The sequence below is a fragment of the Leucoraja erinacea genome, chromosome 5 (assembly GCF_028641065.1).
Source record: "Leucoraja erinacea ecotype New England chromosome 5, Leri_hhj_1, whole genome shotgun sequence".
In the NCBI taxonomy this organism is placed as follows: Eukaryota; Metazoa; Chordata; class Chondrichthyes; order Rajiformes; family Rajidae; genus Leucoraja; species Leucoraja erinaceus.
The window spans coordinates 2,527,766-2,551,088 of record NC_073381.1 but is presented as its reverse complement, the minus strand read 5'-3'; the positions used below and the strand labels follow the sequence as shown (position 1 = coordinate 2,551,088).

The following is a 23,323-nucleotide window of genomic DNA, read 5'->3' as shown; positions in this document are numbered from 1 at the left end:
GTTTCTGTTGACGGCCATGTGCCTGTGCCTGCTGGAGTTTAGAAGATGGTCTCCAATGAGGTAGACAGTGGCTCAGATCCGCTCTTTAGTTGTTGAAAGGATGGTTCAGTTGCCTAATAACAGGTGGGAAGAAACTGTCCCTGATTCTGGCAGTCCATGATTTCGGTGAAACAGTTGCTGAATCTGTGTTTGGTCTTGCTGATGTACAGGATGTTGTGTGTTTTTTAAAATTTTCACAGCTCCTCAGTTACTGAACCAATTGACACTTTAGATTAGAGATACAGCGCGGATACTGACCTTTCGGCCCCTGCCGACCAGCGATCACCTCACACCAGCACTATCCTACACATGAGGAACAATTTACAACTGTTTACCAAGCCAATTAACCTACAAAACCTGCACGTCTTTGGTGTGTGGGAGGAAACCGAAGCTCCCGGAGAAAACCCACAGTCACAGGGAGAACGTACAAACTCCGTAAAGACAGCACCCATAGTCAGGATCCAACCCGGGTCTCTGGCGATGTGAGGCAGCAACTCTACCGCTGCGCCACCGTGTCGCCCTCAAGCCCAGCAGATATCGCACAAAGAGTGCCCCGGCCACAAACAACCCGCATTGGACGGTCACGGTGGCGCAGCGGTAGAGTTGCTGCCTTACAGCGAATGCAGCGCCAGAGACCCGGGTTCCATCCCGACCACAGGTGCTGACTGTACAGAGTTTGTACGTTCTCCCCATGAGTTTTCTCCAAGATCTTCGGTTTCCTCCCACACTCCAAAGACGTACAGGTTTGCAGGTTAATTGGCTTGGTAAATGTAAAAATTGTCCCCAGTGTGTGTAGGATAGTGCGGGGATCGCTGGACGGCGCGGACCCGGCGGGGGGCTGAAGGGCCTGTTTCTGCGCTGTATCTCTAAACTAAACTAATCAATTAGTACAAACAGTGCTGGAGTTACTCAGCGGGTCAGGCAGCAGGTCTGGGGAAATGCGAGTACATGGTCCAACCGAACGAACATGACCCGTTCACTGACCCACTGAGTTGCTCCAGCACTTTGTGCCTTATTGTGTAAACCAGCATCTGTCTTTCCTCGTTAATTATTATCACGAGCACCCAGTTATAGTGAAGAGCACACTATCCAATCAATACCGTACATGAAAGGAATATAGCCATGTACAAGTACAACAGGTAGAGAGCAAACTCCGTAAAGTTCGCCGACGACACCACTGTTGTGGGACGAATTACAGATGGTGACGAGTCAGAGTACCAAAGTGTGATCGACCGATTGACCAAATGGTGCCAGCACAATAACCTGGCCCTCAACACCAGCAAAACCAAGGAAATGATTGTGGACTTTGGAAGGGGAAGGATGAGAACCCACAACGGGTTTATATCAACGGGACGATGGTGGAAAGGGTCAAGAACTTCAAATTCCTGGGCGTGCATATTTCCGAAGATCTTTCCTGGTCCCAGCACACTGATGCAGTTATAAAGAAAGCACATCAGAGCCTCTACTTTCTGAGAAGATTAAGGAGATTCGGTTTGTCGAGGAGGATTCTCTCGAACTTCTACAGGTGCACAGTTGTGAGCATGCTGACCGGTTGCATCGTGGCTTGGTTCGACAACTTGAACGTCCAGGAGTGGAAAAGACTGCAAAATGTTGTGACCACTGCCCAGTCCATCACCGGCTCTGACCTCCCCACCATCGAAGGGATCTATCGAAGTCGCTGCCTCAAAAAAGCAGCCAACGTCATCAAAGACCCACACCATCCTGGCCACACACTTATTTCACCATTGACATCGGAAAGAAGGTACAGGAGCCTGGAAACTGTAACATCCAGGTTCAGGAATAGCTACTTCCCTACAACCATCAGGCTATTAAACACAACAACAAATAAGCTCTGAACTACTACAGACTATTATTATTATTGCACTATATTTGTTTATTTATTGAGCATGTGTGCATCTATATATATACACACGGAATTGTTTTTCTCCCGTTATGTACTATGTTTACATATTCTAATGTGCTGCAGCAAGTAAGAATGTCATTGTCCTATTTCAAGTCAAGTCACTTTTATTTCTATAGCACATTCAAAAAACAACTCTCGTTGGCAAAAGTGCTTTACATTGGAGGAGGTACTAACGTTATACAACAGTGGTTCATTGATTAAGAACATACATAAATAATCTGGGACAATTGACAATAAAACACTCTTGACTCTTGAAAAATACCAGATCGCAGAATATTATTCTCAGCACTGTAGCGCAGCGGTTCCAGAGAAAATGTCCAATGTCCGCCATGAAGTTGGAAGATCAGGACAACACCATATCTTCTGGAAGGACCAACCAGAAGTCTGATAAGGGGAAGAAACTGCTCCTGAGTCTGGTGGTACACGCTTTCAAACTTCTGTGTCTTCTGCCTGATGGGAGCAGGAAGAAGGCGGAATGACCGGGGTGGAAAAGGTTCTTGATTATATTTGCTGCTTTTTCAAGGCAGTGTGAAGTGTGGATGGAGTCAATGGTGGGGAGTGGGGTCTGAGTGATGAGCTGGGCTACATCCACAACTCTCTCCAGTTTCCTGTGGGTTTGAGCAGAGCTGTTTCAAAGAACAACCAGTGATGCAACCCAACAGCATGCTTTCTAGAGTAGACATTTGCAAGAGTCATTGGAGAAATGTGAAGTTTCCTCAATCTCCTGCATGTGCATTTTTGGCCATCACATCAATGTCAGATCGTTGGTTATCTTTACACCGAGCAATCTGAAGCTCTCAATCATGTCCACTTCCTCACCCAATCTAATCAAGAATATATCAATGTCACCCTTAAAAATATCCAGTGACTTAGCCTTGAACTCCTTCTACGGCAATTAATTCCACAGATTTACCACCCTCTGACTAAAGAAATTCCTCCTCATCTCCTTCCTAAAGGAATGTCCTTTAAATCTGAGGCTGTGGTCTCTGGCCCTAGACTCTCCCATTAGTGTAAACACCCTCTCCACATCCACTGCTTTCACCATTCGGTAAGTTTCAATGAGGACCCCCCCTCATCCTTCTAAACTCCAGCGAGTACAGGCCCAGTGCCGTCAAACGCTCATCATATGTTGACCGACATTCCTGGGATCATTCTTGTAAAGCTCCTCTGGACCCTCTCCTGAGCCAGCACATCCTACCTCAGATATGGGGCCCAAAATTGCTCACAATACTCGAAATACATCCTGGCTACATCCACAACACATTTACATCCGTGTTTTTGTATTCTAGCCCTTGAAATAAATGCTAGCATGGTGTTTGCCTTCCTTACTGCCGAGTAAGGGATTGTAAAAGGGAGTATAGTAGGGGGCTGAGAAGGCATCCTTGCAGGGCACTTGCAGTGTTGGGAATTTATCGTGGAGGAAGCGTTGTCACTGATCCTCTCCACACTCACATCAGGCAAGAGGTACAGAAGTACATCTCCAGATTCTGGGACAGGTTCTTCCCAGCTGTTATCAGGTAACTAAACCATCCTACCAACAACAAGATAGCGGTCCTGAGCTACTATTTACCTCATTGGAGACCCTCGGACTATCGGTAAGCAGACTATACTGGACTTTATCTGGCTCTAAACGTGATTTCCTTGATCATGTATCTGTACACTGTGGACGGCTAGAACATGATTATGTATAGTCTTGCCGCTGACTGGATAGCACACAACTCCATACACATGACAATAATAAACTAGGAATAGGAATACTTTATTGTCACGTGTGACTGGGCACAGGGAGATTCTTTGCTGGCATACACAACGTATACAAATAGCAGCCACCTACGGTGATGACAAGGTTACAAAGCAAGCCGGCTCCCCCTTTTGTCCTCCTCACCCCAACCGTTCCCCCACGCCGGGTTCCCAGTTGTTAATTTGTGGAATTCTCTGCCACAGAAGGCAGTGGAGGCAGTGGAGGCCAATTCACTCGATTAATTTAAAAGAGAGTCAAGATCGAGCTCTTGGGGCAAGTGGAATCAAGGGGTATGGGGAGGCACGCACAAGTTACTGATTGTGGAAGATCAGCCATGATCACAATGAATGGCGGTGCTGGCTAGAAGGGCTGAATGGCCTCCTCCTGCACCTATTTTCTATGTTCCTGTTATCCTTTGTCTCCCCCCATTGTACATTGTTCTCCCGCCCCCCCCACCCCACAGCGGTCCCCGGGTCCTCCATTGTTCTTCCCTCCCCCATCAAGGTGGGCCTCCATGCTCTCATCTACTGTCGCCCAAAGGACCGCCCCGCGAGGGATTGCAGCTGCTGCGAGGCTTCACCGCCGCCGAGGGCCCATCGTCACCAGGCTTCACCGCTGCCGACGCCCCATTTACGCTTCCGCGGTGCTGACCCGGGGCTCCAGCCGCCGGCACCATTGGCCGCTTCGCCCAACCCGGGCTTCTACCCACGAGGCCCCGGCCGGGCCCCGACCCAGGCTTCCACGTGGCGATCGAGACAGCGGCGCCTCGATAAAGGCCTCCGGCCGCGTTCCCTGCCACAGCCGCGGCCCGACCGTCGGGAAGCCTTCTGGCCACGCGGCCTGTCGGGAAACTAAACTATCATTAATTGTGGTGACATCAATCAAGCAGCCCCTGCATTTCCCCACCACCAAGCTACCCCAACCTCAGGAAGACTCACAGAAGATGGACACAAAATGCTGGAGTAACTCAGTGGGTCAGGCAGTATCTCAGGAGAAAAGGAGTAGGTGGCTTTCCAGGTCGTAACCATGTAGTTTAGTTTAATTTAGAGATACTGCGCAGAAACAGACCCATCCGCACACCTAGTCGACACAGACACAGACACAGACACAGACACAGACACAGACACAGACACAGACACAGACACAGACAGACACACACAGACACACACAGACACACACACACACAGACACACACACACACACACACACACACACACACACACACATAGGGACAAGTTACAATCTTTACCAAAGCCAATTAACCTGCAAACCTATGTCTTTGGGATGTGGGAGGAAATCGGAGCACCCTGGAAAACCCACGCGGGCACGTGGAGTACATACAAACTCCGCACAGACAGCACCTGTAGTCGGGATCGAACCCGCGAGTCTGGCATCGTGAGGCTTCGTGCCACTTTCTTCAGACTCTCGTGGAGGGTCTGCAGGTTCCCCATCAGCCACCTCAAGCTGTACAAGACCAGACTCGGAGGTCAAGAAGATGGTAACAAATCAATAGAGCCATCTGCTGGCATAGATTCACCAATAAGCTTCGGATCAGCCACACTTCTGCTCCCACAATACTTTTCCTGCATATATCCACACAATACCTTTACATTCTCTTTGGTGTTTGCTGTAAGTTTTTCTCCTGCTATCTCTTTTCCACTTTTACTTATTTATTTACCTAATCTCTGAAGCCACACTTTTAGTACAAGGAACTTCAGTGTAGTTTAGAGATACAGCGTGGAAACAGGCCATCAGCCCACCGAGTCCACGCTGACCAGCGATCCACTAAAAGCCCTGTCCCACCAGACGAGTTCATTCCAAGAGTTCTCCCGAGTTTGCCCCGAGTCGAACTCGGAGATTTACGGTAATGGCCACTCATCGGTTCTTGGGGCTCTTGTGGACATTTTCAACATGTTGAAAAATCTTCACGAATCTTCCCGTGCTTATCTGCCATTAGCGAGTCTTCCAGAGTACCTGCCGTTAGCTATACGAGTCGCTAAGAAACGTCCCGGAGCTCCGATGTACCCGCTACGTTCATTCTCCGTGCTTACCACGAGTTTGATTTTTTTTAAACTCGGGAGAGCTCTTGGAATGAACTCGTACCGTGGGACAGGGCTTTAACACTATCCTATCACACACACTAGGGACAATTTACAATCAGGATGGAACCCTGGTCTCTGGCGCTGTAAAGCAGCGACTCTACCACTGCGCCACCATGCTGCCCAAAAACTTTCATGAATCTACAGGTCAAATTTTCCCCGAAGCTCCCAATTTTAGACTTATCATGTGTCGATAGATACAAAGTGCTGGAGTAACTCAGCGGGTCAGCCAGCGTCTCTGGAGAAAAGGAATAGGTGGCGTTTCGGATCAAAATCCTTCTTCAGACTGAGAGTCAGGGGAAAGGGAAACAAGAGATATTGACGGTGATATAGAGACATAGAGGCGCAGGCAAGCACCGCAAAAACGCACGTGGCTGTGGTAGCCTGGAGTCTGGGCTAAAACGTGGTTGCAGAACTGCAGAGCAGGAGGAATCACAGAGTGGGAACAGCGAGAGAGAGTGTTGCTGAACTCTCGTAGGAGAGATCAGTCAAAGTGGGCTATACCTCGAGGAGATTTCGCAGTGGAGCAGACAAAATGTGTGGGAAGGAACTGCAGATACTGATTTAAACCGAAGATAGACGCAAAAAGCGGTTCAGGCAGCACCTCTGGAGAAAAGGAATAGATGACATTTTGGATCGAGACCCAGCATGGACACAAACTAGATGCCAGAATAAACAGTTGTTTCAACAATATGCACCAAGCAAATCAAGGGGCCAAATGAAACTAAGTGCAGTCCAAGCACATTCTCCAACAGTTATGAATCCCATTGCACACACCAAGATGCGCACAGACTTCAGGCCCCGATTATTGCCGTGGAATATCATTGCATCAGTTCCTTACGGGTCTTCAGCCCTGCAGCCTTCGTCCGCTTCACCCGTGACCTTGTTCCAGCATTGAATAACAAGCAGAATGATCCTGGGAATGATTGGGTTAACATATGATGAACATTGTCATAGCGTCTTTGGGATGTGGGAGGAAACCGGAGACAAAACCCACGCGGTCACGGGGAGAACGTGCAAACTCCACCCGAGTTCAGGATTGAAGCTTGGTCTCTGGCACTGCGAGGCAGCAGCTCCATCAGCTGTACAACTGTGCCCCCAGAGTGAATGAGACATAACCAGGGACAAAAGCAAAACAAAAATCCATCCTTCCAATCCCTCTAGGAACAATCTCCCCCTCTGGGGAACGGGCTTCATTGTTCTCTTGCCGAGCCTCTGGGGTTGGGCGATCCATCAGGATCGTAAATCGCGGCAGTGGTTGCATGAAATGCAGCCTTAAACTGGTGCAGCGAGATTAATCTGTGTTAAATATAGCTATTTCCTGACACTCCATGAGGGAGGGCACGGCAAATCACTAGCCTTTAAGAGTTCAGCCGGGCTGCTGATGGAGCAGCACAAATCAGTTAGCAATTTTAAGAGAATCAGAACCCAAGCCATACCTCAGCTAAACTGTTTTTTTCTGTCTGAAGAAGGGTTTTGGCCCGAAACGTTGCCTATTTCCTTCGCTCCATAGATGCTGCCTCACCCGCTGAGTTTCTCCAGCACTTTTGTCTACCTTGTGTTTTCTTTTAGTTTAGTTTGGTGATACAGCGCGGAAACAGGCCCTTCAGCCCATCGAGTCGGCGCCGACCAGCGATTCCCGCACGCTAACGCCATCCTTCGCACACTAGGGACAATTTTACATTTATAACAGCAAGCCAATTAACCTACAGAAGTCTGAAGAAGGGTTTCGGCCCGAAACGTTGCCTATTTCCTTCGCTCCATAGATGCTGCTGCACCCGCTGAGTTTCTCCAGCATTTTTTTGTACCTTCGATTTTCCAGCATCTGCAGTTCCTTCTTAAACACTAACCTATAAACCTGTTCGTCTTTGGAGCGTGGGAGGAAATTGAAGGTCTCGGAGAAAACCCACGAAGGTCAAGGTGAGAACGTACAATCTCCGTACAGACAAGCACCAGTAGCCAGGATCGAACCCCCGTCTCTGGCGCCATAAGGCAGCAACTCTACCGCTGCGCCACCTTGCCGCTCTGAATCTGAATGTATTTATTTGCAATGCTGATCAGGACCTTTTCCTTCAGTGTCAATACACCAATAACTTTCAGTCAAAGTCAATTCTGATTTAGCAAGTTCCAGTAAATAGCCATGTTGCCACCGATGACCATGCTCTTAAGAAAAGAAGTTTCGCTCAGTGGAAGACTCCCGCTCGGCCTCCGTGCCATCCCTATACATGTAATTTATACCACTGAACTCACCATTGTTAGTCCAGTCATTTATTCTCAGGCTGCGCGTTTGTCGGCGGTTTCTGCCACGAGACTCCAGCCTTCACCTTGTCACCTCTTTATTTTCACTCAATAAATCTCACAGTCTCTGCTGTGTTTTTCTAAAGCCATGGGACTGACGGTTAATGCAGCCCATTCATTCCATGCACTGGGTCTCCTCAGAAAAGCTGTTTCCAGAGTTTTGCTTGCTTGTTATCACTTGTGACTAGACTTTAGAGATACAGCGTGGAAACAGGCCCTTTGGCCCAACGAGTCTGCGCCGACCAGTGGTCCCCCAGTACACTCGCCTTGTCCAGCAGCCCTGAACTACTACCTACCTCTTTGGAGACCCTCGGACTATCTTTGATCGGACTTGACTGGCTTTATCTTGCAGTAAACATTGTTCCTTTATCATGTATATATACAGTGCATTGAGAAAGTATTCAGACCCCTTCACTTTTTCCACATTTAGTTACGTTACAGCCTTATTTTAAAATGGATTAAATTCATTTTTTTTTATCAGCAATCTACACACAATAGCCCACAATAAAAAAGTGAAAACAGGCATTTAGAAATGTTTGCAAAATAATTAAAAATAAATGACTGTAATACCACATTTACATAAGTATTCAGACCCTTTACTCAGTACTTTATTGAGGCACCTTTGACAGTGATTACAGCCTCATGTCTTCTTGGGTATGACGCTACAAGCTTGGCACACCTGTATTTGGGGAATTTCTCCCATTCTTCTCTGCAGATGCTCTCAAGCTCTGTCAGGTTGGATGGGGAGCGTTGATGCACAGCTATATTCAGGTCCCTCCAGAGATATTCGATCGGGTTCAAGTCCGGGCTCTAGCGGGGCCACTTAAGGACATTCACAGACTTGTCACAAAGCCACTCCTGCGTTGTCTTGGCTGTGAGCTTTGGGTCGTTGTCCTGTTGGAAGGTGAACCTCTGCCCCAGTCTGAGGTCCTGAATGCTCTAGAGCAGGTTTTCATCAAGGATCTCTCTGTACTTTGCTCCGCTCATCTTTCCCTCGACCCTGACTAGTCTCCCAGTTCCTGCCACTGAAAAACATCCCCACAGCATGATGCTGCCACCACCATGCTTCACCGTAGGTATGGTATTGGCCAGGTGATGAGCGGTGCCTGGTTTCCTCCAGACGTGACACTTGGCATTCAGGCCAAAGAGTTCAATCTTGGTTTCATCAGACAGGAGAATCTTGTTTAGGTGTCTTTTGGTAAACTCCAAGCGGGCTGTCATGTGCCTTTTACTGAGGAGTGGCTTCTGTCTGGCCACTCTACCATAAAGGCCTGATTGGTGGAGGGCTGCAGATATAGTTGTCCTTCTGGAAGTTTCTCCCATCTCCACAGAGGAACTCTGGAGTTCTGTCAGAGTGACCATCGGGTTCTTGGTCACCTCCCTGACCAAGGCCCTTCTCCCCTGATTGCTCAGTTTGGCCGGGTGGCCAGCTCTATGAAGAGTCCTGATGGTTTCAAAGTTCTTCTATTTAAGAATGACGGGGGCCACTGTGCTCTTCGGGACCTGCAATGCTGCAGAACTTGTTTTATACCCTTCCCCAGATCTGTGTCTCAACACAATCCTGTCTCGGAGGTCTACAGACAATCCCTTCGTCTTCATGGCTTGGTTTTTGCTCTGACATGCACAGTCAACTGTGGGACCTTATATAGACAGGTGCGTGCCTTTCCAAATCATGTACAATCAATTTAATTTACCACTTGTGGACTCCAATCAAGTTGTAGAAACATCTCAAGGATAATCAATGGAAACAGGATGCACCAAAGCTCAATTTTGACTGTCATAGCAAAGGGTCTGAATACTTATGTAAATGTGATATTTCAGTTATTTCTTTTTAATTACTTTGCAAAAAATTTCTAAACACCTGTTTTCGCTTTTATATTATGAGGTATTGTGTGTAGTTTGATGATTAAAAAAATGACTGTAATCAATTTTAGAATAAGGCTGTAATGTACCAAAATATGGAAAAAGTGAAGGGGTCTGAATACTTTCTCAATGCACTGTATGCTGTGAATGACTCGATTGCAATCCATCAGCTGGATTGAGCATTAAGACTTTACTTCAGACTTTAGAGATACAGCGCAGAAACAGGTCCTTCATCCCACCAAGCCCGCGCCGACCAGCGATCACCCCACACACTAGCACTATCCTACACAAGGGGGACAATTTATAATTTACAGTTAACCTACAAACCTGTACGTCTTTGGAGTGTGGGTGGAAACTAGAGCACCCGGAGGAAACTGATATACGGATACAGGGGGAACTTGCAAACTCCGTATGGACGGCACCCGTGGTCAGGATGGAACCCGGGTCTCTGGAGCTGTGAGGCAGCAACTCTACCGCTGCGCCACCATGTTGTGAGAGGTCTAGTTAGCTCCTCTACTTCTAACGACGTCCTCGCAAATCTTCTCTGCTCTCTTTACAGCTTAAATTTTTTGTTTTGAATACAATGCAAAGCCCAGCTCGAATTGGAGGAACAGCAGCTCATATTTTGCTTGGGTAGTTTACACCTCAGCGGTATGAACATTAACTTCTCTAACTTCAGATAGCCCTAACTTTCTCTCTCCATCCCCTCCCCCATCCCAGTTCTCCCACTAGTCTTACTGTCTCCGCCTACATTCTATCTTTGTGTGCCCTCACTCCCCTGACATCAGTCTGAAGAAGGGTCTCGACCCAAAACGTCGCCCATTCCTTCCCTCCATAGATGCTGCCTCACCAGCTGAGTTACTCCAGCATTTTGTATCTACCTTCAGTAAAATCATACTCTACTTAAGCACAATCATATCCAAAGGACTGTAGTGCAAGAACAGTAGATTACACTGAGGCAGTGCACAAAATATGGTTACGTTTCAAGAGAGTTAGATTTAGCTCTTAGGGCTAAAGGAATCAAGGGATATGGGGAAAAAGCCAAACAGGGTACTGATTTTGGATGATCAGCCATGATCATATTGAATGGCGGTGCTGGCTCGAAGGGCCGAATGGCCTACTCCTGCACCTATTTCCTATGTCTATGTTTCTATGCAGCAAGTTTTAGAAAGGAGGTGAGGAGGAACTTCTTTAGTCAGAGGGTAGTTAATCTGTGGAAGTCATTGCCATAGAGGGCTGTGGAGGCCAAGTCAGTGGATATTTTTAAGGCAGAAATAGACAAATTCTTGATTAGAACTGGTGTCAAGGGTTATGGAGAAGGCAGGAAAATGGGAGGCAGAGATCAGCCATGATAGAATGTGTAAGAAGGAACTGCAGATGCTGGTTTAAACCGAAGATAGACACAACAAGCTGGAATAACTCAGCGGGACAGGCAGCATTTCTGGAGAGATGGAATGGGTGACGTTTCTGGTCGAGACCCTTCTTTAGTGTCTATCTAGCCATGATTGAATGGTGCAGTAGACTCGATGGGCCAAATGGCCCAATTCTACTCATGTGACCTTGTATTCCAACCAGACTCAAAACGTCACCTATCCGTGTTCTCCAGAGCTACTGCCTGACCTGCTGAGTTACTCCAGCACGCTGTGTCTATCGTCTGCAGTTTTTTTGTGTCAAGATTGTTCAGATTATTGGCTATTAATACCCCTCACATTTGTATTTCATTTATCTTTGCGTTGTGCAGTAGTATAATTGTGCAGTGGATTTGTTGAGTTTAACATGAGCAGGAAATAGAAGCTGGAGAGGTTCAGCTCGAATGCTTGAGCTTGTTAAAACACTCAGGATCCTGGCTCCAGCTGCAGAAAATGATGCGGACACCGGCTTTAAACTCCCACCAGCCTCACGCTGGGGACCCACTACACTCCAGTCCCTGCACTGGCCCCTCATGCACCAACGAATGAGCCCGATGTTGAACCATCAGCAATTTCATACATTCAAAGTACATAAATGATAGGAGCAGAATTAGGCAATAGACAATAGGTGCAGGAGTAGGCCATTTGGCCCTTCGAGCCAGCACCACCATTCAATGTGATCATGGCTGATCATCCCCAATCAGTACCCCGGTTCCTGCAGTCTCCCCATATCCCCTGACTCCGCTATCTTTAAGAGCCCTATCTAGCTCTTTCTTTGAAATATCCATTGACTTGGCCTCCACAGCCTTCTGTGGCAATGAATTCCACAGATTCACCTACCTCTGACTAAAGATTCCTCCTCATCTCCTTCCTAAAGGAACGTCCTTTAATTCTGGTCCTCGACTCTCCCACTAGTGGAAACATCCTCTCCACATCCACTCTATCCAGGCCTTCTAAACAAGATTCCTTGATTTCTATTGCACTATTATTTTCTATTCATTCCCTTTTTTTTTCCAACAATATAAACCAAACTTATTTTCTGTTGTTTATTTTGGGTTTTACTGAGTACTATGCTAACATATCCGTTGGACCGCTGCAAGTAAGAATCTCCTTGTTCCATTTCGGGACATATGACAATAAAACACTCTTGAGGTGATGGTTTCAATTCATAATTTGATCTGACAATAAAGGATAACCGCGCAGGAAGCAATATTTTGCTCTATAAATATAATTAATGTTTGCAACGCCAAAGGTTATTCATATTGCAAAATATATTTAAACATTTGAAAAATTATGCATCAGGAGAACTTTATACATAGAGCACTACTGCGGAGGAACAGGCCCTTCGGCTCACAAAGTCTGTGCCGAACCATGCTGTCTGGTTAAACTAATCTCTTCTGCCGGCACTTAATCTCCATTCCCTGCATATCCATGTTACTATCTAAAAAACCTCTTTAATGTCACTATTGTATCTGCCTCTACAATCAGCTATTCCAGGCAGCCACCACTCTCTGGGTAAATAAACATGCCCTTCACATTTTGCCTCTCTCACCTTAAAGCTATGCCTTCTATTTTTGACATTTCCAACCTGGGAAGAAAAAAATATTCTGACCATCTGCCTCTCCTAATTTTATATATTTCAAATAGGTTCAGCCTCCGAGGCTCCAGAGTAACAATCAAGGGTTGCCCAAACTTCCATTCTTTCTTGCTTCTAATTCTCTCCCCCTCCCCACCTCACACTCCACACCCACCAACCCCCCCCCCCCCCCCCCCCCCCCCCCCCCCCCCCCCTCCCACCCACCCCCCCACCACTACACATAATTAGTCTGAAGAAAGGTCCCAACCAAAAACATCACCTGTCCATTTTCTCCAAAGATGCTGCCTGACCCGCTGAGGTATTACAGTATTTTGGTACTATCCCCGTAAATAATACCCGCTAATCAGGCAGCTTTCTGAAGAAGGGCCTCGATCTGAAACGTCACCCATTCCTCCGCTCTAGAGATGCTGTCTGTCCCGCTGAGTTACTCCAGCTTTTTGTGTCTATCTTCAGTATTGTAGTAAACCTACTCTTCACTCCTCTGCCAAGCCTCCACATCCGTCTAATAATGGGGCGACCAGAACTCCATGTAATACTCCAAATGCAGCCTAATCAAAGTCCTATAAAACTGCAACATGACTTCCTGACTCTTATACTCAATGCCTTGTCTGTAGGGTGTTTCTTGCATTCACGTTATTCCCTTATCCTGTATCTGTACAGTGTGAATGGCCCGATTGTAATCATGTATTGTCTTTCTGCTGGCTGGTTAGCACGCAACAAAAGCTTTTCACTGTACCTCGGTACACGTGACAATAAACTAAACTCAAACTGTGTGATGAGGGCAAGCATACCATACTCGTTGTTTACGACTTGTCTTGTCACTATTGAAGAGTTGTCGACTTGGACCTCGCTGTCGTTCTGTTAATTCGCGCTGTTAATTCTGTTTACAATGCTGTTACGGGTCTTGCCAATAACTCCATGTTGACTGCAAAACCGCACAATTCTCAACAGTGCTTCTACTTGAATTGCTCCTCCGATTTCCCCCTCACGCCCTTATTTTCTCTCCATCTCTCCTGCGTGACCAATGGGAAACATTTTCACACAGAGGGTGGTAGGTATATGGAAGAAGGCTCATCAGCGTCTCTTCTTCCTGAGGAGACTGAAGAAGGTCCATCTGTCTCCTCAGATCCTGGTGAACTTCTACCGCTGCACCATCGAGAGCATCCTTACCAACTGCATCACAGTATGGCATGGCAACTGCTCTGTCTCCGACCGGAAGGCATTGCAGAGGGTGGTGAAAATTGCCCAACGCATCACCGGTTCCACGCTCCCCTCCATTGAGTCTGTCCAAAGCAAGCGCTGTCTGCGGAGGGCGCTCAGCATCGCCAAGGACTGCTCTCACCCCAACCATGGACTGTTTACCCTCCTACCATCCGGGAGGCGCTACAGGTCTCTCCGTTGCCGAACCAGCAGGTCGAGGAACAGCTTCTTTCCGGCGGCTGTCACTCTACTCAACAACGTACCTCGGTGACTGCCAATCACCACCCCCCCCCCCCCCCCACCCGGACACTTATTATTTTTTTTTTCAAATCGTTTGCTATGTCGCTCTTCAAGGGAGATGCTAAATGCATTTCGTTGTCTCTGTACTGTACACTGACAATGACAATTAAAATGAATCTGAATCTGAACGAGCTGCCAGAGGAGGTAGTTGAGGCAGCTATTACAACAACATTTAAAATACATTTAGACGGGCACATGGTTGGGAGAAGTGTAAAGGGATTGGGCCTAACATGGGCAGGCGGGACTAGTGTAGATAGGGCGTCTTGGTCAGCATGGGCAAGTTGGGCCAAAGGGCCTGTTTCTGTGTTGTATGTGACTATACTTTCACTGCAGCTGGGTATGTAACACTAAAGTACCATTCTATCCATTAAACAAGTTGTCCTACAACTTTAGGCTGTGCACGCCACACGCTAGAATAAGAAGAAAATAACAATCAAGGGCATATTTTACCCCAGCCTGAACCAGGTGTGCCAAGTTGAAATAAAGAAGGGTCCCGACACAAAACGTCACAGACCGTGTTCTCCTGAGATGCTGCCTAACCTGCTGAATAACTCCAGCACTGTGTGTCCTTTTGCGCTGGGTTAAACACTGGTTCAGGACTGAATTGCTACCCAGCCACAGAGCCAAGTAAGGGCCTTCCGCTCCTTCCACCTCAATAGCTCCCTCAATTGCATAAAAAGCAGGTATATTTTTGGGCGGCACGGTGGCGCAGCGGTAGAGCTACTGCCTTACAGCGACAGAGACCCGGGTTCGGTCCTGACTATCGGTGCTGTCTGTACACAGTTTGTACTTTCTCCCCGTGACCTGCGTGGGTTTTCTCCGAGATCTTTGGTTTCCTCCCACACTCCAAAGAGGTTTGTAGGTTAATTGGCTTGGTATAAATGTAAAATTGTTCCTGGTGCGTGTAGGGCAGTATTGGTGTGTGGAGATCGCTGGTCGGTGCGGACTCAGTGGGCTGAAAGGCCTCTTTCCGCACTGTACCTCTAAAGTAAACTAAATATTGTACTGTGGTAGCTGCACATGCTCGCGTAATTTGGTTGCATCTACTTCGGAATCCCGTTAATAAATGAGATAATCCATTACAAAACTTCCTAATTTAATGTCCTGCCTTCACAAAATGGAAATACTATCCGATCCATTAATGCTTTCTCAGAGTTTTGCCTTAAAACAACTAATGCTGTCACTATGGAGAGGAACAATCATCCAGTACTCTGTTTAAATCACTCAGTAGAAGAGGATCCGCTATGTTTAGGTTTAGAATTATCAAAGGTAGTTGAGACAGGTAATGTCATAATATTTAAGAGACATTTAGACAGGTACATGGATAGGACAGATTTAGAGGGTAACGGCCCAAGCGCGGTCATGTGGGTTTAGTTGTAGATGGGACATGTTGGCCGGCATGGGCAAGTTGGACCGAAGGGCCTGGTTCCATAATGAATAACTCTATATCCCCGTGTACAACTGTTATCGAATGTCATAAATACATGCAGAAATCTGAATAATACCATCCTACCAACAACTAGAGAGCAGTCCTGATCTACTATCTACCTCATTGGAGTCCCTTGGACTATATTTGATCGGACTTTACCTTGCATTAAACGTTATTCCCTTTCCCATGTCTCTAAAAACTGTAAATGGCTGGATTGTAATCATGTATTGTCTTTCCGCTGACTGGAAAGCACGCAACAAAAGCTTTTCTCTGTACCTCGGTTCTGTTGACAATAAACTAAACTCAACTACTAAAAGCTTTCCAGCAGGCCTCGCAGCTAAAGAGCCCAAACCTCAGTACACACTTGAATTTCAAAAAAATGTGTCCAGCTCTTACAAGTGGTAGACACAAGCAACTGCAGATGCTGGAAACTTGAGCAAAACACAAAGTCAGGCATCATCTCAGGAAGGAATGGACAGTCAACGTTTCGGGTCGGGACCCTTCTTCGGACATTTAGTTCAGTTTAGAGATACAACTTGGAAACAAGCCCTTCGACCAACCGAGTCTATGCCGACCAGCAATCCCCATACACTAGCATTATCCTACTCACTAGGGACCATTTCCAATTAAGACTGAGGTGAGAAAAAAAACGTTTTCACCCAGAGAGTTGTGAATTTATGGAATTCCCTGCCACAGAGGGCAGTGGAGGCCAAATCACTGGATGGATTTAAGAGAGAGTTAGATAGAGCTCTAGGGGCTAGTGGAATCAAGGGATATGGGGAGAAGGCAGGTACGGGTAATTGATAGGGGACGATCAGCCATGATCACATTGAATGGCGGTGCTGGCTCGAAGGGCCGAATGGCCTCCTCCTCCTGCACCTATTGTCTATGTTTCTATGACTGCTGCGTCGCCGTGCCACCATTGAAGGTGGCGTTTCTGATGAAGGATTCCGAACCGAAACCTTGTCCACCAGACGCTGTCTGACCTGCTGAGTTACTCCAGCACTTTGTGTTTTCAAGTGACGTTGCCCAAGTGCTAAAGATGGTGACGTAGATTTGGAGGGACATTTGGATAAACTACTGATCTGGACAAAGGAGAAATGCTGCACACAAAAATAAGGGAATGCTTGGGGAATGGTATTCAATGAAGAAAACCGCTGCATCGCAGAGGAGAAAACTTGAAGGTGCAGGAAGAAGGGTTCTCAACCAAAACCATCTATCCATGTTCCAGACGAGATGCTGCCTGACCCGCTGAGATACTCCAGCACTCTGTGAAACGTCACCGTTCCATTTTCTTCACAGATGCTGTCCTGACCCGCTGAGTTACTCTAGCACTCTGTGAAACGTCACCTATCCATGTTCTCCACAGATGCTGCCTGACCCGCTGAGTTACTCCAGCACTCTGTGAAACATCACCTATCCATGCTCTCCAGAGATGCTGCCTGACCCGCTGAGTTACTCCAGCACTCTGTGAAACGTCACCTATCCATGTTCTCCACAGATGCTGCCTGACCCACTCCAGCATTCTGTGAAACGTCACCTATCCATGTTCTCCACAGATGCTGCCTGACCCACTGAGTTACTCCAGCACTCTGTGAAACGTCACCTATCCATGTTCTCCACAGATGCTGCCTGACCCACTGTGTTACTCCAGCATTTTGTATGCTTTGTTTTGTAAACCAGCATCTGCATTTCTTTGCTTCAACATGAATAGGTGATGTTTTGGTTCTGGACCCTTCTTCTTTCCAAAGAATCAATGTTCTCCAGAGATGCTGCCAGGCCCGCTGAGTTACTCCAGCACTTTGTTTTTGTTTTTTTCTTTGTAAACCAGCCTCTGCAATTCCGTGCTTCGACATGAATAGCTGATGATCTGTGCCGGGACCCATCTTCAGACAGTGGAGATGCCACCACAGACCCCGCTGAGTTAATCCAGCACTTTGTGTGTTTTACTTTGTAAACCAGCATCTGCAATTCCTTGTATCTCCAAGACAGTAAGCAGAAGGAAGGTTTCACTGCTGACCCGCTGAGTTTCACTGAACTGATTGAAGGAGAAACTTGGCAGGCGTCGAGCTAATAGGCAGCCTTCAAAACCACCACCCTCACTGCCTCTCCCCCTCCCCTCAACGCAACTCTCCAAAAAAAAAACAGCATATCCGTTTCACCGTGTAATCCAAGCATTTCAATTAAGGGATAATTGAATAGCAGACTGTTTCTTGTGCAAGTACTGAATATAGCATTACAAGGCATCTCACACAAAAATGGGCTGAAGATACACAGATGAATCGCACATCTGCAGCTTCTGCTCCCCATCTCATTTCCCCAATTGCAGATGTTATTGATACGGAAACCTGTGGACATTAGCCCCGTTACTTTCCAGAACAAAAGCAGTACAATGACATTGTTAAAGCGGGCCAAACGTCAAGCGGGCTTGGCACAAAAAACTTTTATATTGATGTCAGGGAAATGTGACTTTCACATATTCATTCAGTACCTTGTAAATAAAATCACAAGCCAAAACTACTATTCAAATCCTGTCAATTGTTTGAAGTTTCAGGAAAATTATATTATCTCGTCCTCTAACTCACTGTCCACGACGTCAAGAGATAGATAACTCTAAACCTTAATTGAAACAATGGTCATCCCAATGTGTCTACCATTCTTCTTTCCCCTCCCTAAGTAGACCGTGCAATGCTGTTTGCTGCTTCAGTCCATTTCATATTAAATGCACAGACTTATGGAGAAACTCAAACCAATGTTTTTTTTATTATTATCCCAGGAGGGCAAAAAAAAAAAAATCACACCAAACTCCCTGTATTTCAGCTAGCAGGGGAAGCAATCTGATACTATATAGGCTGTAATTTGAGTAGGTCACTGTACACTATGATAAAATTCCCTAATCCTGAGCCAAGTTACCGAGGGGCCCTTCCTCCTCTCCCCCAACTGGCCTTTCTCATTCCTTCTGTCTCTCCTCCCTCCACTACTCCCCCCACCCCTTAGTGCCCTTACCTCCCCCGCTCTCTTCCCCCCTCCCCGCAACTTCTCTTTCATTTTCTCTCTACCTTAGAGTTTGAAAGTTGATCTGCTTTGCCTGCTCATGTTACAGTTTTTACAGCTTAGGCTAAAGCCGAGCGCCTATTGCTGTATGCATTCCTTTCTTTTTACTTGCCCTGATTACTTTCCAGGGTTATTTTACACTGGTCCAGATGAAAGTCAGTCAAACTAAGGAAACACACAGAGACTTTCTTCTAGTTTTGCAGATACAAATCCACACAAGGGCACATTGTGTTCTTAAAAAAATTAATCCAGAGCCCTTTTCACACATTTTCAATTATACGTGATATAGAAATGTTTCAGTCAGAGATTTAGATAGCTTTTGAAGTAAATATATTTACTGATAGAATTTGAAGTGAAATGGAAAAAACACAAGGCATGAACTGCGTTTTAGATTGCCTCGAACAATTTTTCTTCCTGAATGGAAGACAGCAACCAATTTTCGATCGTGCAGGCACTTTATGAAAAAGTAACTGATGTATTACATCCATCTTCTGTCTTTTCATCACAATGCCATCATCTATGGAAATGCACCGTTATAGAGTCTTGCAGCGTGGAAACAGGCCCTTCGGCCCAACCCTCCCACACCGACCAATATGTCCCATCTACACTAATCCCACCAGCCTGCGTTTGGCCCATATCCCGCTAAACCTGTCCTATCCATGTACATGTCCAAATGTTTCTTAAACGTTGCAATACTACCTGCCTCAACCACCTCCTTCCGCAGCTCATTCCATACACCATGTTACCCATCAGGTTCCTATTAAATCCTTCCCCCCCCCTCATCTTAGTCAGAGGGTGGTGAATCTGTGGAATTCATTGCCACAGAAGGCAGTGGAGGTCAAGTCAATGGGTATTTTTAAAGGCAGAGATAATTAGATTCTTGATTAGAAAGGGTCAGGGGTTATGGGGAGAAAGCAGGAGAATGGGGTTAAGAGGGAAAGATAGATCAGCAATGATTGAATGGCGGAGTAGACGATGGGTCGAATGGCCTAATTCTGATCCTAGAACATAAACTTATGAACTTATGTCCTCTGGTTCACAATTCCCCTACTCTGGCCAAGAGACTACCCGATCAATTCATCTCATGAATTTGTACACTGTTTGGACAGGATGCCTATTATAAAACTTACTGAACTCACAAACGTGACACCTTTATACAAAACAAGGGCTTAACTCCTCCCTTTTACAACAGTGAAGTGTTACCGGCAGAGCGAGGTATTCAAACCAGTCCTTCCCCAGCAACTCTTGCCTCTCCCATTTCTCTAACTTCGTAACCCTTGCTTTCCCTCTCTCTCCATCCCTCCCCGACCCGTCGAACTAGCTTCAGTCGTCTTGTTGAGTCTCATTGTCTGTAACTCATTTTCACCTAGCCCACAGCCAACGATGTTTTCTTTATCATTGTTAATTCGTTGTATATCCTTAATTCATTTGTTCTATATCTATCCATATCACCGTCTATATCTTTTGTTTCCCTTTCCCCCCCCCGACTCTCAGTCTGAAGAAGGGTCTCGGCCCGAAACGTCACCTATTCCTTTTCTCCAGAGATGCTGCCTGACCCGCTGAGTTACTCCAGGTTTTTGTGTCTATCTTCGGTTTAAACCAGCACCTGCAGTTCCTACCAACACACTCCCTCCACATAACGTTGTGTTTGTTTCTTCCTCTACAGTTCAGGCAAACATCTGTTACAGAGGAATAACTATCTCACAAAACCGCTGAGTCCCGCTGCAGCCAAAATAAACACAACAAACCAGAAAGGATCTAGACACCATCCCGCACAGGCTGCCTTTATACCCACCAGGATACAATTTCACCGTAAAACATTTTCATCAAAACGACAACCCTAAACGCTCAAGATTCACAGAAGATCGACAATTTTTATGACTTAAGATTACAACATTTCAAACATCCCTCACGAGATGGTTGTAAAACATCCAAGATGTAGAATCTTCTAGCGGAAGAACAAGACAGACTGTAATATTATCCCACAGACATTCCATCCCGTTGGTAAAGAATATCGCCAAGTTAAACAAAATAATAAATATATATAGTTTTCTAATCATGGCACAACATTCAGATGTTGTCAAGCAAGCATTCAGATACTTGTTAGTGTTGCTCAATACACAAAGGCCCCAGAAATAATATATTATGCAATATCAGCAAGAAAATCAATACAAAATTCTGCTTTAATATTATGGCAATCATTCCAAACTATATAATAATAATGTTGATTGCAGTTTATGGATTATTCATCCGCAAAGGGAAACAGACAAGGACAATAATGCTGCAAATGATTTGAGCTCTGATTTTATACATAACACATAACACGCTTCAGTCCATTTAAAACTTGGAATTCTCTAAGTAATCACTTCCAGTTTCACAAAAACAAAATTGTCTGGAAACTGTGATAAAGCATTGTTCTCAATAATAACTACAGAATAAGAGCCAGAAGCTTTGCTCCTTTGCAAATACCAAAATGCAACACTTTCAGTAGTTAAGATCATGAAGATACCTCGCACATTTTTTGCAATTTAGGGCATAATTGTCCACCGGTGGGACAATGAGTTCAAAACATTAACATCTGGATGACACTGCATACACACAAACACCTAGCTCCACACATCTGCACAGTGGCTGAAGGCAACTCTTTGTATTTTATGGGAAAAAAACACTGTGAAATCACTCAGGAACGAAGGGGTGATGGACAAAATCATTTTTTGATCAGAAAATTGTCTTCACCCAAACAATGTCCATTGGAGCAATGAAAAGAGGAAGCTAAATCAAGCGGGGGGGGGGGGGGGGGGGGGGGGGGGAAGGGGTGAGGATTTAATAGGATTGGGTACCTAGTCTATCTGAATGGCACCGTGACAATTATAATCTGCATCTGGCAAATAAAGGCAGCATCAAATACAGAATGATGCCCTTATCCTCAACTCCAGGAGCACCAGTGCATCTCCTGAACCTGCAACGATGGGGATGGTGTAAGGGGGAGGGGGGACGACGACAATATATTGTGGAGGGGGATGCAGATGCAGAAAGTGTAGTGGGAAATGCAGAGTGTGGGGGGGATGCAGAGAGCAATATTGGAGGGGGAGGAGTGCAGAAAGTGGAATATTGTTGTGGGGATGCAAAAACTGTAATATTTCTGCGGGGTGGAAGACGTGCAATAGTGAGAGGGGATGCAAAAAGTGTAATGGTGGGGATTGCAAACAGTGCCATTGTTAACGTGAGAAACCACGGCGATCAACATGAAACAAATAAATCTCAGTCCTTGCAAACACCCAGAGCCACACACACACAGACACAGACAGATGCCCCTTGTGTTCCCCGCGGATGCAAACAAACAGTCTCCGCTCCCCCCGTACCTTCATCTCCTCGTTGATCTCCCTCTTGACGGGGTGAGCCGGCTTCCTGCTCCTCTTGCTTTCAGGCGGTCTGCCCTCCTTCTCCATCTCTGCCATGGTGGGTGAGTGAGTGAGGGAGGGAGCTGCTCTCCTCCTCCTCCTCCTCCTCCCCCTCTCCCTCCTCCTCCAGCCGGGATGTGAGAGCTGGATCCCTCTCCCCTCTCCTCACTCTCCCTCCCTCCCTCCCCCTCCAGCTGCCCGGGATACGAGGGCCTGATCCCTCCTCCTCTCCCTCACCCTCTCCACTTGGGGGATGTGAGGACTGGATGGATCCCACTCCCACCACCACCACCTCCCCTTCTTCTTCTTCACCCCCTTTCTCTCCCTCCTCGTCCAGCAGGAGATGTGAGGATCTGGATGATTCCCTGTCCCTCTATCACCACCACCTCCTCCTCCTCCTCTTCTTCTTCACCTCCTGTTCTCCCCCCTAATCCAGCAGGGGATGTGAAGACTGGGTCGCTCGACCACCACCCCCTTTCTCCCCCACTCCAGCCGGGATGGGAGGGCCGGATCCCTCTTCTTCTTCTCCTCCTCCTCTCCCTTCAGCCTGATGTGATGTGACGGCTTGATCCCTCTCCCCTCGTCGTCCCTTTTCTCCTCCTCTCCCTTCTCCAGCCGGGGGTGAGGGGGGGGTTATGAGAGGGCCGGATCCCCTTCTTCTCCTCTCCCCTTCCTTCGGCCTGAGAGAGGGGAGGGGGGTGATGTGATGTGATGTGAGGGCTTGATCCCTCTCCCCTCGTCGCCGTCCCTCTTCTCCTTCTCCCTCTCCCTCCTCCTCCTCCTCGTCTCCCTGCTCCAGCCGGGGGTGAGATTATAATGAGGGCCGGATCCCACTCCCTGCTGCCGGCGGTGCCCGGGGCCGGGCTTTGTGTCTCGCTGCCCCTCCCCAGGAGGGATTCAGGGCGGGGTGGAGGCGGCGGCTGTCAGCGGAGCGGCGAGCAGGGCCGGGGAGACGGGGCTGGCGGGCGG

At 46.9% G+C, this 23,323-nt stretch overlaps 1 protein-coding gene across 1 annotated transcript in view; it reads right to left on the bottom strand.

Moving 5' to 3' along the window:
* sobpa (sine oculis binding protein homolog (Drosophila) a) overlaps positions 1-23,045 on the bottom strand; it is a 253,764-nt gene extending 230,719 nt beyond the window's left edge. The window contains 1 exon segment of the mRNA XM_055634988.1: positions 22,316-23,045. Coding sequence (XP_055490963.1) covers positions 22,316-22,411 — 96 coding nt within the window. The 5' untranslated portion in view covers positions 22,412-23,045.
* Between the last annotated feature and the right edge of the window lie 278 nt (positions 23,046-23,323).